The 16,552-nt window shown below is 30.6% G+C and overlaps 2 protein-coding genes across 2 annotated transcripts; both read right to left on the bottom strand.

The window, feature by feature from the left end:
* Positions 1-538: 538 nt before the first annotated feature.
* Positions 539-15,190, bottom strand: LOC136970897 (glutamate receptor ionotropic, kainate glr-3-like). Its single transcript, XM_067265400.1, has 8 exons — positions 15,150-15,190; positions 14,959-15,056; positions 4,503-4,593; positions 3,273-3,431; positions 2,931-3,078; positions 2,638-2,867; positions 835-1,088; positions 539-767 (listed from the first exon to the last, which is right to left on the bottom strand). Exons 2-8 carry the CDS (start codon positions 15,042-15,044, stop codon positions 539-541), a joined length of 1,197 nt encoding a protein of 398 aa, XP_067121501.1. The 5' UTR covers positions 15,045-15,056; positions 15,150-15,190.
* LOC136970925 (uncharacterized) lies at positions 8,925-11,007 on the bottom strand. Its single transcript, XM_067265424.1, has 7 exons — positions 10,864-11,007; positions 10,625-10,719; positions 10,420-10,549; positions 10,095-10,238; positions 9,433-9,740; positions 9,218-9,366; positions 8,925-9,148 (listed from the first exon to the last, which is right to left on the bottom strand). Exons 1-7 carry the CDS (start codon positions 11,005-11,007, stop codon positions 8,925-8,927), a joined length of 1,194 nt encoding a protein of 397 aa, XP_067121525.1.
* Positions 15,191-16,552: the final 1,362 nt, after the last annotated feature.

The raw sequence follows: 16,552 nt of genomic DNA, 5'->3' as shown, positions 1-16,552 counted from the left end.
ATGAAATTGTGAAATTGTGGGAAATGTGGAAGGGATGTGAAATTCAGGAATGTGAAATTGTGATCGATATTTATTATTTATATAATTTTAAACACGAAATCTAGTCCTTGTTTGTTAAGTTATGGCAACGCAATACTTGGGCCATCTGTCTAGAGAAAATTTCTTCCGGGAGGTCTTTTAAGGGAAACTGGCCCCTATTTAGGCGTTATAGACATGGAGAAAACCCGGAAAACTCCACGTGGCCAGCCCGTCCGAGCAAGAAGCGAATCTACGACCGAACTCCCAGTGTTCAGGGTACAAAGACTGCTTGGCCACTGGTGGGCCAAAATCTAGTTTTTACTTTAGACTCGTACATTTACACTTCATGACAAACGTCATTATTTCAAGAGACCATCTCTTTTAAACTTGATTTTACTAATATATATTTATTTATATATAAGCGAAAAAGTTTTTAACAAACAAAACTGATGAAACTAGTAACAATTCAAAATTAAATTTTTATATTTGCGAAAAAAATGCTGAATTATGTCATTACTTGTCAATGTGCTTGAGGTATATTGCGACGTTCAAACAGAACTGCAATTTTACCACCAAACAATTCTAGAATTAAACAGAAAATAGATAAGATATATCCTGCTACCAATAAAAGGAAAGGGCTGATAAAATCATCTGTGGAAAGAGAACGAAATTCCTTACTGGTCAGCACATTCGAGTCTTCAGCAAGATCGATTTTCTCAACAATTCCAGTCTCGAATAAACGTCTTACACTGCAAAAATAAGAAAATTAAATTGTGTTTATGACGTTTTTTCATATATAATTCGTAACCAACGTACATGTTACTTATATTCTTCGTGAATGCAAATCCTTTTCTTGTTGCATAACTTGTGGTAAATGTAAGCAATGCGTCCTTAGACATAACATATTTGTGTAATTCTTCTTTTGCTATCAAATTCTTTATAATGACAGCGCTGTAGATGAAAGCAAAACGTTCTTTTAGAAGATGAGTTTTTACTTCAGGCAGAGGAACAAATCTGTTATTCTCTGTGATGTGCCGGCTGAATATTCTAGCATTTTTTGTTTTCGAATTCTTGAAGTAGTAAAACAAAGTGAAATCTTAAATCATAAGAACAAAAACGTATTGCACTACAACTTGTTTTTGTTTTTAAGAGTTCACCGAATGGAATCGTTACAATAGTTACAAAAGTCTGCCTGGCCAACTATTACAGAACCAATAGGAAAAATATTGCGGCCATTTTGTAGATGTCCTAATTGGCCGCCTAAGTTGGATGCATCAAATGACAAAGCGAATTTTTAATCTTCAACCCATTATCAAGGTTGGATATTGTCATATAAAGACAACGTCGTCAATGACAAATTTGCAGTGCATGAAAAATGTTCGTTTAAAATATTTTCGAAAATACCAAGTGGGATTTTATAATTTTCTCTTCTATTATTCTGTGAGATCGACCTGGGATAGAGAGTGGAGAAATTACTCTTTACCACTTATTCTGCAGCTAATCGTTTGATCAGCCCTCAGTTGTCTAAAAAGGAATGGCTTCCTAACTTCGTTTAAGAATAACGAGTGCAGAGGGACTTATATTAAAAGGTGATAAATACGGCGACGGACGCAGATTGTAAAATCCCGTCTCCTGTCAGGATTCCTAACACCAGTTAATCACTTTTCGGATGCGGATTTAAAAGTATCTATGTCATCTAAATGACAACGTAATTATCATAGGAAAGTTTCAGACTGGGCGAGAGTGAGTGGGAGTGAACCGATTAAACATGAGATCATTTCTAAAACAAATAACAATAAAATTGAATAGAACAAATCAAAGAATAAATACAAATAAAAATACAATGAATTGGATTATAAAAGGAGTATTTAAATTAAACTAGGCCTAATTCGTTGAACTATCTATCTTATTTTCTAAACCTATCTTATATCAAGATCTATCTCGCGGAGATACGTGTGAGAGAGAGTTTACATCAATCTATCAAATTATACTACCTTAGTAGTTGAGAGAGATTTTATCTTCTATGCCGCATCTATCTTCTTCTGACGTACGGTACTTCGTACGGTAGTTCAATGAGGCTACACTTTCGTATGGTAAGTTCTTTTGGAGCACTATGTCTACATATGGTAGATTCTTCCCTGTATGAAACTACCCCAAATGGCGGGAAAAAGTCCCTTTTTATAGAGACTGCCCCGTAACGTGTGCAAAGGCCGCATCTGAATCATGGCAAAGTCGGCCGTCTAAGAAAAGTTCAACTTCCTTTCTCTTTCAAAAACGAAAGCATTAATATCCTTTTTTTCAGAATCGAAAGCATTTACATCCTGAGATAACATTTTTGTTAAAGTTAAAATAATGTAATTTAAAACGTTAATTTCACAAATAATTCTGTTAAATAGCTGACCCCCAAATCTCAATTCTCACATCTCTGTTCCTCTCAAATATGATAGGGAAACCCATTATATCACAGTAAACAAAAGAAATTAACGCATGACTGCATAAGAACTGTGCAAAGCAAGAGTATACTGGAAACAGATCTACCACAGCTATTCTCTTGTTGGGTTCTGAAACGATTGGCCAAAAAAGACTTTTGTATTGACCAATATAGAAAATGTCGTTTACCTTAATCGTACTCCATATACTTTCTCCTCCTAAAGTGCCACAAGAATATTCACCTTTGTCTACAGCATAAGCTAATTCACCAAAATTTGTTGGAACACGTTCCGTAGTTGGATAAGTCATAAAAGATGTTAGGATTCCACCATAACTGGATATTAGAACGACAATCGACATCCACCATATTGCTATGAGAAACCTGGACGGGAATTTGTTAATACCGTTCAAGTTGGTGCCTAAAAATATAAATTGGTTAATAATACAATAGAATTGATAAATTTAAAATTATTCTACTTTACCTTGATACACAAATGTGCAAAAGAGATTCCAGAACACTTTCCTTCGAGGCCAATATATTTTGACTTCCTCGGAAATATAATCTCTTTCTATTACTTTGTGTAATATCAATCCGAATATAAACACAGTAAATACAATTGCGATCCATACCTGGAAATATATTAACACGCTTGCTGTAACAATTGAGCTATTATTTCTTGCAGTGCATTGTCATTAACCTTTTAATATATCACACATATCGTTACATTTAAGCTAGAAGCATATCGGTAGTGGCATTGTTTAGTTATATTAACAATTTTTAATTTGATATCGAAATTTAATGGTGAAATAAACGTTCAACTTGCTTCTACAGTAAAAGGTTCCATGATGGAATCCCAATTTGCGACATTTTCTGGAGCTTTGATTATAAAAATGGTTGGTGTAATTGACAACAAAGCAGTAAAATTCAATACTGCAAAACGATTCGGATTGACATATAAAGCCACATATGCCATGTCTGCCTCCTGGTGTGATAAAAATAAATTCATAATAAAAATTGTGTTATAAGCAATAATAGCAATAAAACTAAATTGTCAGTGCAAGTGTCTCATTAAAATCAATGACTAAATTAACTCTAAAATATTTATTTTTTGCATCCATTTGTAACCTATAATAAAGTAATTCTAATAGAAATGTTTGTGTTAAACTATACTAAATAATTCGAAACATCTAGAACAGTCATGTCAAAGATACGGCCCGTGGACCATGACTGGTCCGCGAGACAATTAGTTGCGGCCCGTGAAAAATTCAATAATGGTATTTGTTTATTATTTATTATCTTGATACTAAAGAAAATGTGATATTTTGTACTTAAACAAATAATATTTAATAAAATTGTTGAACTCAATTATTATTGTTTTTATTTCTATTTATTCTTATTGCTTAGAGACATTTATTTTATTTGATTTAATTTTATGATTGATTAATTTTTTTTTACATTATGTTTTCTTTCTTTCATCTTTTGAAATTCAAATTAAAGTCCGTGTTGGCAATATCATTTATTACATAATTCTCACTATTTTGCATATAAAATGCGTGTTTTCGATATATTAGTAAATTACAGTTTATGCTTCCAATTTGATTCTTGCGATCCTTATTTCTGGATCAGTTTACAGACTTGCTTCAGGCGTGTAAATTGGCCAAAAATGTTTGTTCTATGATTAAAGTTATTACAGGAAAAGTACAAATGTTTTTTTATTTTATCGTGAAATCTCGTTATTAAAAATAATTTTTTGAGTCGGCTACTTTTGGGCTACTTTTTAGAAAATTTTTGGCTACAAAAGCTAAAAACATTTGGCCCACTGTCATACTCCAGACAAAAAATTGGCACTTAAGCAGTTTGAGTTTGACACCCCTGATCTAAAATGTCACTCCTCTTATAGCTATTATGCTGCTTTATTCTTATAAACAGTTGATGTTATTTAAAGTTTGAAAATACACATATATACGTAAATAAAATAATTGTGTGGGGATTTCAATGTTAAGAAGCTTTACAAAACATATTTTTGAAAGTACTGAAAAATATATAGACTTACCTTGTTTACAACTTTTCCAGCCATTCCACTCCATGAACCGTTTTCATTTTGATATCCAAAAACTTTATCTATCGGTTTTACGATAGAATAACTAAATGAATATACAAAAATATAAACCTATAACATTTAGTAAAGAAAGTTTTTCACATTTCTAAACATTAATTATGAATAAATGTAATCTCATGTAATTGTGTTTTATATATAAACTAGCAGGTAGGCCCGGCGTTGCTCGGGCAAAAGTTACGATAGCGAAAATTAAAATTATTACGTTATAGTCACAGAAGAAAAAGAGTAATTTCATCAACGACCTAAGTATTTCTAAAGAAAGGTCGAATTTCAAAATCGAATGTTTTAATATTGTTCGATTTTCACGACGTTTTCTGATTATATCGTTCGATTTTCATCGAATGTTCTAAAGAAGAAAAGTCGAAAAAAAAACCGAACTAATCTGTTTAAATTTGAAAATCGAATATATTCTAACATATTACTCTTTCTTTTCTTTTTCTTCCAGAGCCTGTAAATCTTGCACGTCGCTTTCTCTTGTTCTCCATTGTTACTTAACACTTCCATCAACAATGGAAGTGTTAAGCCTTAATCCTGTCCCTCTCTCCGTGGGGAGGAATTTCGAAAAATCCCTTCTTAGCGTGCGTTATCGTGACATACCCTAACTGTACCAAATTTCAACTTTCAACTCCTAACCGTTTGGGCTCTGCGCTGATTATTATTATTACAGTAGAGCATCGATTATCCGGCCCCCGATTAACCGACTTATCGGTTAACCGACCGCGTACTAGTCGGCAAATTCAAATGTCCGCTAGTGATGTGACGCTACAATATTTGGTTATGTCTTGGCTACTTTAATATTATTTTTGTTAAATTTTTGCATGTTTTAGCTGGCAGCATTGGCTCGACCATAAAATGGAGGCTAGTATTTAAACCAGGCCTAATACACTATACTAATAATGTATTTTTTCATACTTTTCGGTTATCCAACCTTTCAGTTATCCGACCAACCCTAGTCCCCAATTGAGTCGGATAATCGATGCTCTACTGTATTATTATTATCAACTCGTCTCGATTATATATATAGATTGTATTAAAACTATCCTGAATTTAATTAATTAGTATTCAATCGCATACCCAAATAATCTTTATTTGTTTTCCTGACACGAAGAGGCACAGGCAGAAAGAGTATAGAGTAGCTTTTTGCTTACAGATGGAAAAATTCCCGACATTTAGATACATCCAAGTACAATATCACGTTCTTGTGGCAAAAAAATCCTAACAAATTGCAGATCATAAGTCATGACTCATGTCGAATCATGACTCCTGATAAATAGAACAGCGCATATGAACTGAAGGACTGAAGACACAAAATAATCACCAGGCTTGTATTACAACTTTGTTGCACTTGAAGTTTGTTACCAAATACTAGTCTTATTGAAATAGGCCTTAGGATTGATAAAATCCTTTAGCAAGAAGTAGTTGCGTTTGTTTTTTTGTTTTTTAAAAAAATATTCAGGCTGCTGGGCCAATCCAAATTCTTCGCTTGCAATTGTTCTACAAGCTGCATTATATCATGAAGCATTGGGCAGACATAGGCAGACTCAACTCTAGCCTCATCTTATAAGTAACTACAGATAACTATCTGTAATTACTTACGCTTGACATATATGGAATCGGTACATGTATATGTTGCATTGCCTGTATCCCTTAAGTAATTAGGTATGTTGATAATTTGGACTAAACCTACGACTGAGTAAATGCCACTCGATGTCAGGAAAGAAGCTCTTGGAGATGTGATCTTGTCCTACTCTTGGTGTTAAGTTTTAATCATCTTTCTATAAAAAACGCAGGTATCAGGGAAAGGGCTGGAAAAATGCATTAGTCAAGGAATGTGTCAAGACAATCAGTGTTCGCTCTTGCCAGCTGATCAGCCCTCTCATTCTCTGAAGCGTCACAATGCTTTCATGCTTTCTTATTTAAATAGAAACATCGTTGGAACTAATTGGGATGATGTCAAGAATGTCTCTGCACAGTTGTTGTCAGTTATGGTATTATTTATCCTTCTTGACAACATTATTTCTGCACAAACAAATTACCAAATGATTGTCAAAAACCTCAGTCGGGAAGACCGAGAAAATTAAGTGAAGAACACAAATGCCGAAGAACAGTCCCCTTTTATCAGTGTACAAAAAGAGGCACGCCAGGTGCCATTGCCAGCCCTTGTTACATCAATAGGAAACTTCCACATCTTCTGAATAACGTTGTCTTGCATTCTGATCTTCTATGATCTGGATAATGAAAATTTGTCTAATTTTGTGTTAAATTCATATGCTGCCAAAAGGAAGAAGATGCCTCCAATATCGACCTCAAACCCTCAGAAGATAAAATATCAGTAGTAGTGATTTGATACATTTTGAGGTATATTCTATTTTAACCAACATAATTAAATTTGATTTGTTCGAATTTATTTAATTTTTCTATCAAATCACGATAATTTTTTTCAATCAACATGTTTGTATTGTAAATTTTAAGAAATACGATTAGCTGTTGGTTCTTCAAAAACATATAATAGGTTGTTATGTATATAAATCACTTTTTCTGTTTAATATAAAAAGTAATTTTTCCCATTTTTAAGCTGCAATCGTGGAGATGTGTCGTTTTGTGATTACATACACTGACTGTAAAAAGTATACTGTTTTTCCTCATTTGATGTTTGTACACATCTACGGATGTTTGTATTTCTGTGGCAAGTAACTTTCATTCGATATTCGTGACAATTTTTCCATTATCTTGTTATTTTAATGTCAAAAAAGTGGAAGGAAGAAAGAGAATATAGTTTTATAATTATTGATGAAAATGGAAGAATTAGCAGTGTAAGGGTGCGACTATGCAGACGCGAATTTAGTAGCGAGCGAGAGGTTGCGAGCGATATAGTTCTCGCAAAGGAGAACCATGCACAAGCGAGAAGCGAGAAATTTCGCTGGCGAGAGCGAATTTCTGGTTCTCGCACATATCTGACTTGGTTTGATATTTCTCGCGTCTCGCCAGTTCTCGCTGAACGGTGCGCATGCGCCTTCGTAAAGGAGTACAAAATGGCTTCTTCCAGTGAACAAGACGGCGGACCAGCCATCAAAGAAAAATTAATAAATAACGTTTATTTACACCCAGAAATATGGGATAAACGACTTCCTGATCACAGGAATCGAAACGTTTTATATGCAAAGTGGAATCAGATAGCTGAAGACACTCAATTAGACGGTAAGTTTCTGTTTAGTAGGGTATATAAGTATGTAAGTTCTGGTATAAAATAAGCTTATTTTATACCAGAAACACTTGACATAAAAAATAGAGAATAAAGATTCCGTAGCGTGTATAATCTGTTTAATATATGCTCAGAATTTTTATTACTTCGTTATATCGCGTCGTCGGATATACCGTGCTTTTCTTTGTCTCAGGACACGTGCAATATAACTAAAAGCTCTTGTAATTAATGTCGAAATATAAAATTGATTATTTATGAGTTAAATTATACAGTAGTTGTTAATAAATTAGTTTTTATATTTGCAGTAACCAGATGCAAGAAGTTATGGAAAAATCTCTGTGATCAGTTCCGGGCTATCAACAACAGCTTGCCAAGGAGTGGAAGTGGCTTAGAAGCCAAAAAGCCTAAATGGATCTTCTATTCACAGTTACAGTTTTTAGCTGATGTGGTAGAAGCTAGAGAGTAAGAATCCTTACATTAATATTTTAAAATAATGATAGAAAACTACTAATAAAATAAAATGTATTTAAGGTACAAGTAGAACATTTCATACAATAGTATTATTATACTTATTTTCCAGAACACAATCAAATATTTCAGAAACTGAAATAAATGAAAATATGGAACCAACTGCATCAGATGTATGTATTCTTTTTGTAATCTTAAAAATAGAACAATAAAAAATAATTTTAAAATCTCAACAAATACTTCAGATTTTAGAAAATATTGCTATGGGTTGTGATGTAAATATAAAAGAAGTTTCACCGTCCACATCATATCCTCATCCAAAGAAGAGGAAAACATCCTTTCCAGAACAGTTACTAAAAGAAATTAGTAATGTAAATAGGTGAGAATATATTTTCTATTTACAAAACAATTTTATATGTAATAATTGTCAAAATCTGTTTGACAAAAATTTATAAAAAATTATAATTCAGAACATTAAAAATTTATTTCTTTTCAGAGAATTGAATGAGTGTCAAGGGAGTCCTTTTGCACTATATTTTGACACTTTAATGAAGCAAGTGCCATCAAAAAAAAAAGAAGATTGTGCGAAAGGACGGTGATTGATGTTGTAAATAGTTTTATTGACGATGTGTTGGATTAATAATTATTAATAAACATCACTTTTTAAACAATTTTTGTTTATTTAATCAATATATATTATTCCATTGCCAAGATACATTTCCTTCTGAAACAAAATATATGGCAAATTTATCTCTAATATCTCCTGCCAATTTTGAAAAATTGCGTGATACATTTTGTTTAAATGGTTTCCATTGCTCACACAATTCATCTGTGCGCCATGAACCTTCGCAAAATACACCATTAGTATTTAAATAGTCTCTGTATCCTTCTGGGCAATATGCTGCTTCATCTAGAAGACACATTAATACTATAAATATAAAATATAACAAATAAAAATAATTATTGTAACAAATGATACCTGATAAATTATTCTCAGTGATCATAAAATTGTGCAGCACAACAGCTGCTTTTATTACTTTATCTACGTTATCTGGTGCTAAAGCAATGGGCCTTCGAAAAATTCTCCATCGGTTGGCAAGTATACCAAAGGCACATTCAATACAACGCCTACAAATACATTAATTATTTGTATCTAGAATTATAACTATTAATGTAAAAAAAATATAAATATACCTTGCTCGACTTAAGCGATAATTAAACACACTCTGCAAAGGGGACAGTTGTCTACCAGGATACGGTCTCATAAAATCTGGGCGTAGTTGAAATGCTTCATCTCCTATCAACACATGTGGAGATAAAGTATTTGAATTAGGCAGAATACTTGAACTTGGTATCCCCAATGTTCCATTTTTCAATTTTCTGCCTAGTACTGATGCCTTCAAAACTCCTCCATCAGAAAATGAGCCATATGCACCAATATCAACAGCCAAGAATCTGCAATGTGCATCAGCAATGCCTAACAATATAATGGAGTTAGTTCCCTGGAAGAAATTTAAACAAATTAAAATTCTTGAATTTTATCTATTTCAGATTTCTTGACATGGTTGAGCATTAATAATTTTATCATAATTTTTAACAAGCTTTTAAAATAGTATATAGATAGGTCAATAGAACACAATTCCTTGATTGAAAGTATTAATATCTTCATTTGTACATTACAATTGTCTTTAAAAACTTTATCCATCAGCAATTGTTTCTCTAAATCATAAATAACTGATAAATATATTCATTATCTGTTTACTCTATATGTTATAAAATGCATTATGAGAAAACTAATGTTTTAAAATAAGATTAAAAGATTGCATTGCAAGTTATTCATTCTTTTTGAAAATCACCTTATAATTGTAAAATTGAGAGCCACTATTTGCAGGCTGCTGAATGTTGACATGCTTGCCATCAACTGCTCCACAGCAATTTGGGAATTGCCATAATTTTTCAAATTCTATGGCAGACTTCCTCCATATCTGTTCAGTAGGTTCCTGCAAGGAATGCACACAGTACAGCAGATATATTTCATAATAAACTAATATATATTAAAATAAAATGCAGTGCAAAAGTATGGAATTATCACAATACTTAATTACAATTATGTATGAAATTTTACATAGTATTGTAGTGTATATTTTCTATGTTATATACCAGACATACATGAATACTCACGGGAATGTATTTTTCTCTAAGTGTATCCCAAATAACTTGGCAAGTTTCTGGAATAATTTTTTGGATTGTGGAGAATCCTACATAAAATGCATAGGCTAAAGACTTGTAAGAGTCTCCAGTTGCCAAAAATCTAGAAAAGCATTTAATTAGTTGATAAATTATTTAATTTTAAATTTTTATCTGAACTATTATATTCGAATTTTACCTTAATGTAATCGCTAAACGTTCACCAGGAGAAATCGACTCATTATTACTATATTTTTGTAATCGATCAGCAGTCAGCCGTAATAACTGATCGAACTGTGACGAGCCATCCGTAAATAGTTCCGAAAAAATGAGGAATGATTATTTCTCTTGTCTTTCATCTATATATAAAAAGATTTTTGTTTTAATATTATTCAAACTACAGACAAACATGAAATTATACAAATTCTATTTTCTTACCAAATTATTATAATGTCCTTTAGCTTTTCGCTGTTTCCATAGAGGATGAACACCATATCGTCGTTTTATTTTTATTTCTTCGTGCAGTAATCCTAATAATAACAACTTTTTTTTTGCTAGTAACAAGCGTCGATGTCGAACCATTTTGTGTTTTATTTGTATATAACAATAGCTTTACTCGGCAAGTTCGACGAGAACACGTGACTCATTAACTTCACGCCTCTTTCTCTCGTTCGCTCGCGCGCTGTGTGGTCGTATAATCGAGAGCGAGAAACAAAAGGGAGCGAGAAATGTCATCACCTCTTCTCGCCACTTATTCTCGCTCTCTCCGAAAATTCGCTCGCTCGCGTCTGCATAGTCGCACCCTAAGTAACGAATTACACAATTCGTTTGAACAATGTGCAGAAGACATGAAAGAAATATATACAGGGTGGGCCAGCGAAAACGAAACGGCAGAGTGTTCGTGTTCGTCCAAGCAAAGCGCTCGGACAGGTCGATCTTTTGCTCGAGGGGACATCTTTTGCAATAAAGTTTTTGCGATTCTGAATACAACAGACAACAAAAAATTTTAAAAACTCATTTATTTTGTATTAACTAAACAAACATTTATTTCGAAAAAAATGTTTGTTTAGTTAATATTCAGAATCGCAAAAACTTTATTGCAAAAGATGTCCCCTCGAGCAAAAGATCGACCTGTCCGAGCGCTTTGCTTGGACGAACACGAACACTCTGCCGTTTCGTTTTCGCTGGCCCACCCTGTATATATTTATATAGAAGAACAAGAAAACTTTATTAATGTTCAAGGAGATAATTCCAAAATAGAAATACTATAAATTTTCTAAATTTACGAAAGTTTATGAAACTTTGTAATTTGATTGATTGATAAGTATTTTAAACATCCTAGTACTTTTGTAATTGTGTGACCTTCACAATCTGGAAATAACTACATTGGTATAAAAAATTATTCACCACAAAATTTATGAAGATTTTAACTTTTTACCATAAATTCACTTTAATACCACCAAATCTTCTTAAGAAGATTTTGTGGCATTAAAGTGTGTGCTATATTTTATATGCATAAAAAAATAAAAAATATATATATTCTAATACGTATTATTTTTCTTATAGAATACACTCACATCATATCAGTTGATTTGGGAAAAAATATCAAGTTTACCAATAGACGAAAAAAAATAATATTTGACATTTCAAAAGTTATGTTATGTGGAATGTCATATCAGGAGTCGCCAACCCCACGCCCGTACGCGATTTATTACGGGCGTGGGGTTGTGTTGTGGGTGCATAATAAATCGCTTACGGGCGCAAGTGCGCCCGTAAGCGATTTATTATGCACCCACAACACAATTCCCGATAAATTAAAATAATTTTTTTAAAATTTATTTCCAATCAATTTCATGATCCAGCTTTTAAGCAGAATTTTCTCGAAATTACTTATTGCTTATTTATTAATTAAAAATTTAAAGTAACTATTTATTGGCATATTATATAACTCTATATGTATGACAGTTTAAGAGTAGCAATATCAAATTACTCTTTTGATTTTGAAAAATTATGTCAAGAAATGCATAACCTTCTTATTAACGAATAATAATATTTCATGTATTACGTAATAAATGTCGTTCAATAAAATTATCAATACAAATTTTTTTTATTATCTTAACCTATAAAATAAAATCAAAAAGAATCAAAATTAAAAATGACAAAAATTAAATGAAAAACATCTTAAGAAAGTATAATTAATAATTAAAAAAATTAAAAATAACTTTAATAAACAATAAGCATGTTTGATGTCATTACGTATTGTCGCGCTGGCAACGTTTGTGAAAATTTTTAATTGTGCCCTTGCTTCCAAAAAGGTTGGCCACTGCTGTTATAAGTCAAAGTACCTACTTAAGAGTTCATTTTTAAATTTGCAAATAATTTAAACTGGGAATTAATATGGAATAATTATATGTATCCTACTTTATTTGTCGAAAAACATATGACATGCAAAATGGGATTTAATTTCAGAACATCAAGTATTAGACAAAGAATAAATAAATAATTTTTCAAAATATTTCGATTGGAATAAAATAATAAAAAATTTAAAATTCTCCAAAATAAATTTGTGAAAAAGTATATAAGGAAATTAGATATGAGAATAGTTTTAAAATAAATTCAAAAATATAGAAAAACTTAAATAAATTCGGGGGAGACTATCCGATTTTCTTTTGAACAAGTGGTTTGAATTGTTGTTTTTTTCTTTTTCTAGGTAAGTTTTAGCCTAGTTGGTTGCTAATTTGTTTCGGATAGTTCTCCCAAGTAGTTCTTTAAGTTTTGTTTTCTGATTTAGATTTAGTTTAAAATGATATTAATAATTTATAAATTTTGCAATTATGTTATTACAATTGATGAATATATTTGTGAAATATGTTTTGTTATTTTATAAGATTATGTATACTTTGGTTTTGTTCTATCCCCGCATCAGGGTCTTTGTACCAGAATGTTTAAATAAATAAAATAAATTCGAAGAAGAAAAATATTATTCCTATGGTTAAAACAACATATAACCTAAAATGTATCGAATTACTATTACTAATGTCGCTTAGTAGTCGGCAGAAGCTGTAGATAAATAGAAAGCTTTTTGGCCATGACCTACAGATACTGATTCAAGTCTTCTTGCATCAGCTGATAGCAAGTTGTCTACTAACATTATTGATATTTTCCTTATTTAAACTAGTAATCTCTGACAATTGTTTTAAAAATATGCTTACTGTATTACTAGAAGCTTTGTTCTAACGCTTCATTTTTTCTGAGCAAGCTCAATTTTTCAGAATCATCATGTAAAATTATTATTATTTTGCAAAGGATTGATTTTTGAAAATAAGAATTGATCGAAATACCTTATTACGTGTTTTTATAAACCCAGCAGTGACATGCAAAACTTTTCCAGCTATTAAATACACAGTTTTATTAATGGTCACCATTAGATAACATTTCAGTTTTAACATATTAGACAGGGGCGTAAGTGAGCTAAATGGTCTGAAACGCATCTTATTTTGTAAAACAAAAAAATAACACTGACCTTTTGTACCAAAAAGTGTTTCTGTGTAATAAGTTTTACATAACAATTTTGTGCTTAATTTCAAAGAAAAAAACAGAGTATAAAAATCAATCAAGTACTAAATATAAAACTATTAATACTCGAGAAAGTTAGTTTTACCACACTTATAATTAAAATAATTTAACATTAAGCAGTACTCGCTAAATAAAATATCTTTTCTTTAGCCTGTAAATAAGGGGCATTTTTGCTATTAAATTTTGGTGGTGGAAGCTGGAGAAAATAAAAAAGTAGAGAGTGGTTACAAGAAATAATGGAGATTTTACTTGTCATTAGCATTTATCGTTTTCACATTATAAAATTAATCTGTCATTTTATAATAATTCAAAGTATAGAAAGCTTTTATAACAAAAGTTCATAACAGATAGCGAAACACAAAATTTTATATATTTATATTGATTAATAATATAAAAGTTACGTTGTAAATAAAATTTCATAACAGCCAGAAAAGTTTCACAACTCGTTGCTAGAGTTTTTATCTTAAGAAATAGGAAAAATAAAGAATCTAATTATAAAGAAATAATTATAAATTTTTAAAATAAATTCCTTATATAAATTACTAAATAAATGAAGTCATGTTCTATTTATATTACTATTATATCTGACCTCTTTTATTTATATTGGTTCCCAAAAATTAGAAATGCATTTTCTTATTTTTAAATAACTATATTTATTAAATATCACACAAAGAATAAAATATTGCTAATAATTATATTTTGTTATTTAATATGCCTTTTTTATTAGAAATTATCGAACTACTTTATTATTGAAAAAGACAAAAAAAAATTGTAAAATTAATATTTATCTAGTATTTAAATTAATATTTAACCCTGAATCTACTTAATTATTATTTATTGATCTATTAAAATCGATACCTACATATATGAGAAATAAGAATAGAAAAATATTAATTTTTATCACTTATGAATAATATTTACAATATTAATAATAAAATGCAGAACCTGAATTTTTACCTGAATCCAATTTTCTGTTGTATTGACTTGAAAATGTGAAAGAACTGTCCATCAACAATTTCTGTTTCTAGTTCATTCATAACCATATAATGTTTATTCTAGAATTTCAAAACGTGAATTAAAAAAAAAAAAAAAAACATAAATTACTCTGACAAATTATGTTATTTAATTGTAAACAATTAAGCATTTACCTGCAAACCAGCAATTTTCCACACATATGGTTTAATTTTCTCTGCTGCTGGAGAAAAAATAAAATAGTTGTTACTAATTTACGAATGAAAACAGTTGACAGTTATATAGCAGCACCTCCAAACAACAAAATAATTTAAATAAAAAAAGCAAAACAATTTCTTTCCTAATTTTTATACTCATTTATACCAACTACAATATTTCTTTTTGCCGTAATTTTATTTGTCGGTTAATCATAATTACTTTTTTATTCATTTTCAGCACTGTCGACAGAAATATATAGTATTAAAGATGTCGTATTTCATGACATGTGACAGATATTTTCCTAAAACACATAGTATCTAAATTCACTATGATTGCAATATTGGCACCAGTCCCACCACCATCTACAAATATTTTATCTGTACAAGACACTCATGCTCAACATACACCTGAACGATGCGAAGGCGGCTGCTCATTAGGCTCCTCATTTTGAAGGTGTAAAAGCAGAATGTAATGACCAGTGTTCAACAGCATCAGTATTTTAATAATGGCAACTTTTAATATTAAAATTTTTAAGAGAATGTTTTTATCATGATGTATAATGTCATATATTTCTCTAGACAGTTGTAAAATGTGTAATTTAACTACGATTACAAGATATTTAACATTATAGCAAATGTTCGTATAGTAATTGGCATAAGATAATTCTCCTCTTGGTATCAGTATATTTTATTCTTCTCACTGATTTTAATTAGTTTATTGTTTTTAACAACCGGTGTTTATGAACAGTGTTAAACGTCCAAGCAGAATTAATCTTTTCTGATGACTCACAATCTTTCAAACATGATAAATTTTTACATGTTCCGGATAACATTAAAAAATAAATTAAATGAATATTACCATCTAGCAGCATGTCAAAGGCTGGAAATTAATAAATAATAAATTAAAAACTCGGAAGCAATGAATTTTTTCATTTGCTTTTAATTCGAAAAAGTACATTTTCATAAATATAAATCATTATATGAATTATCGAATTAAGTGAATATTTTTATACACACCAGAATTAAATAGCAAATACTTATTCATTGCAATTTTTATGCAGTATTTATGACTTTTGATACTATAAATAATTTTTAATTTGAAAAATGAACACAAATCAAATATTTTTCAAAAACAAATCCAAATTGTCAATACGATAGAAAGTAATCATATTATTTGCAAATGTAATTAAATGGAAAATAGAGAAGTGTGGAATGTTATGATTTCAAAAGTAGGTGGGGATTAATGAAATATAACTCTATAAATATTAAGCAAATTACTTGCCTTTAATTGAAGTCACAGAAAGATTCAAAACATTTAAGATAAAACTGAAACGAAGCTTCAAATTCATTTTCTTCAAATTGAAATGTTACCTCTGAATTAA

This window comes from Centruroides vittatus, unplaced genomic scaffold (assembly GCF_030686945.1).
Source record: "Centruroides vittatus isolate TY-2023 unplaced genomic scaffold, ASM3068694v2 contig_221, whole genome shotgun sequence".
Classification (NCBI taxonomy): Eukaryota; Metazoa; Arthropoda; class Arachnida; order Scorpiones; family Buthidae; genus Centruroides; species Centruroides vittatus.
Note: the sequence above shows the minus strand (reverse complement) of the source record. Positions and strands in the feature narration are given on the sequence as shown.

Bases quoted from the DNA above. Each gene is read 5' to 3' on its own strand.
- LOC136970925 (XM_067265424.1), bottom strand. From the start codon at position 11,007: ATGGTTCGACATCGACGCTTGTTACTAGCAAAAAAAAAGTTGTTATTA. The intron at 10,720-10,863 runs GTAAGAAAATAG...GGCTCGTCACAG, and splicing joins AAGGACATTATAATAATTTG to TTCGATCAGTTATTACGGCT. The intron at 10,550-10,624 runs GTAAAATTCGAA...ATGCTTTTCTAG, and splicing joins CGTTTAGCGATTACATTAAG to ATTTTTGGCAACTGGAGACT.
- LOC136970897 (XM_067265400.1), bottom strand. From the start codon at position 15,044: ATGGTTATGAATGAACTAGAAACAGAAATTGTTGATGGACAGTTCTTT. The intron at 3,079-3,272 runs GCAAGTTGAACG...ATATATTTCCAG, and splicing joins TGGAACCTTTTACTGTAGAA to GTATGGATCGCAATTGTATT. The intron at 1,089-2,637 runs GTAAACGACATT...TACTACTTCAAG, and splicing joins GTATATGGAGTACGATTAAG to AATTCGAAAACAAAAAATGC.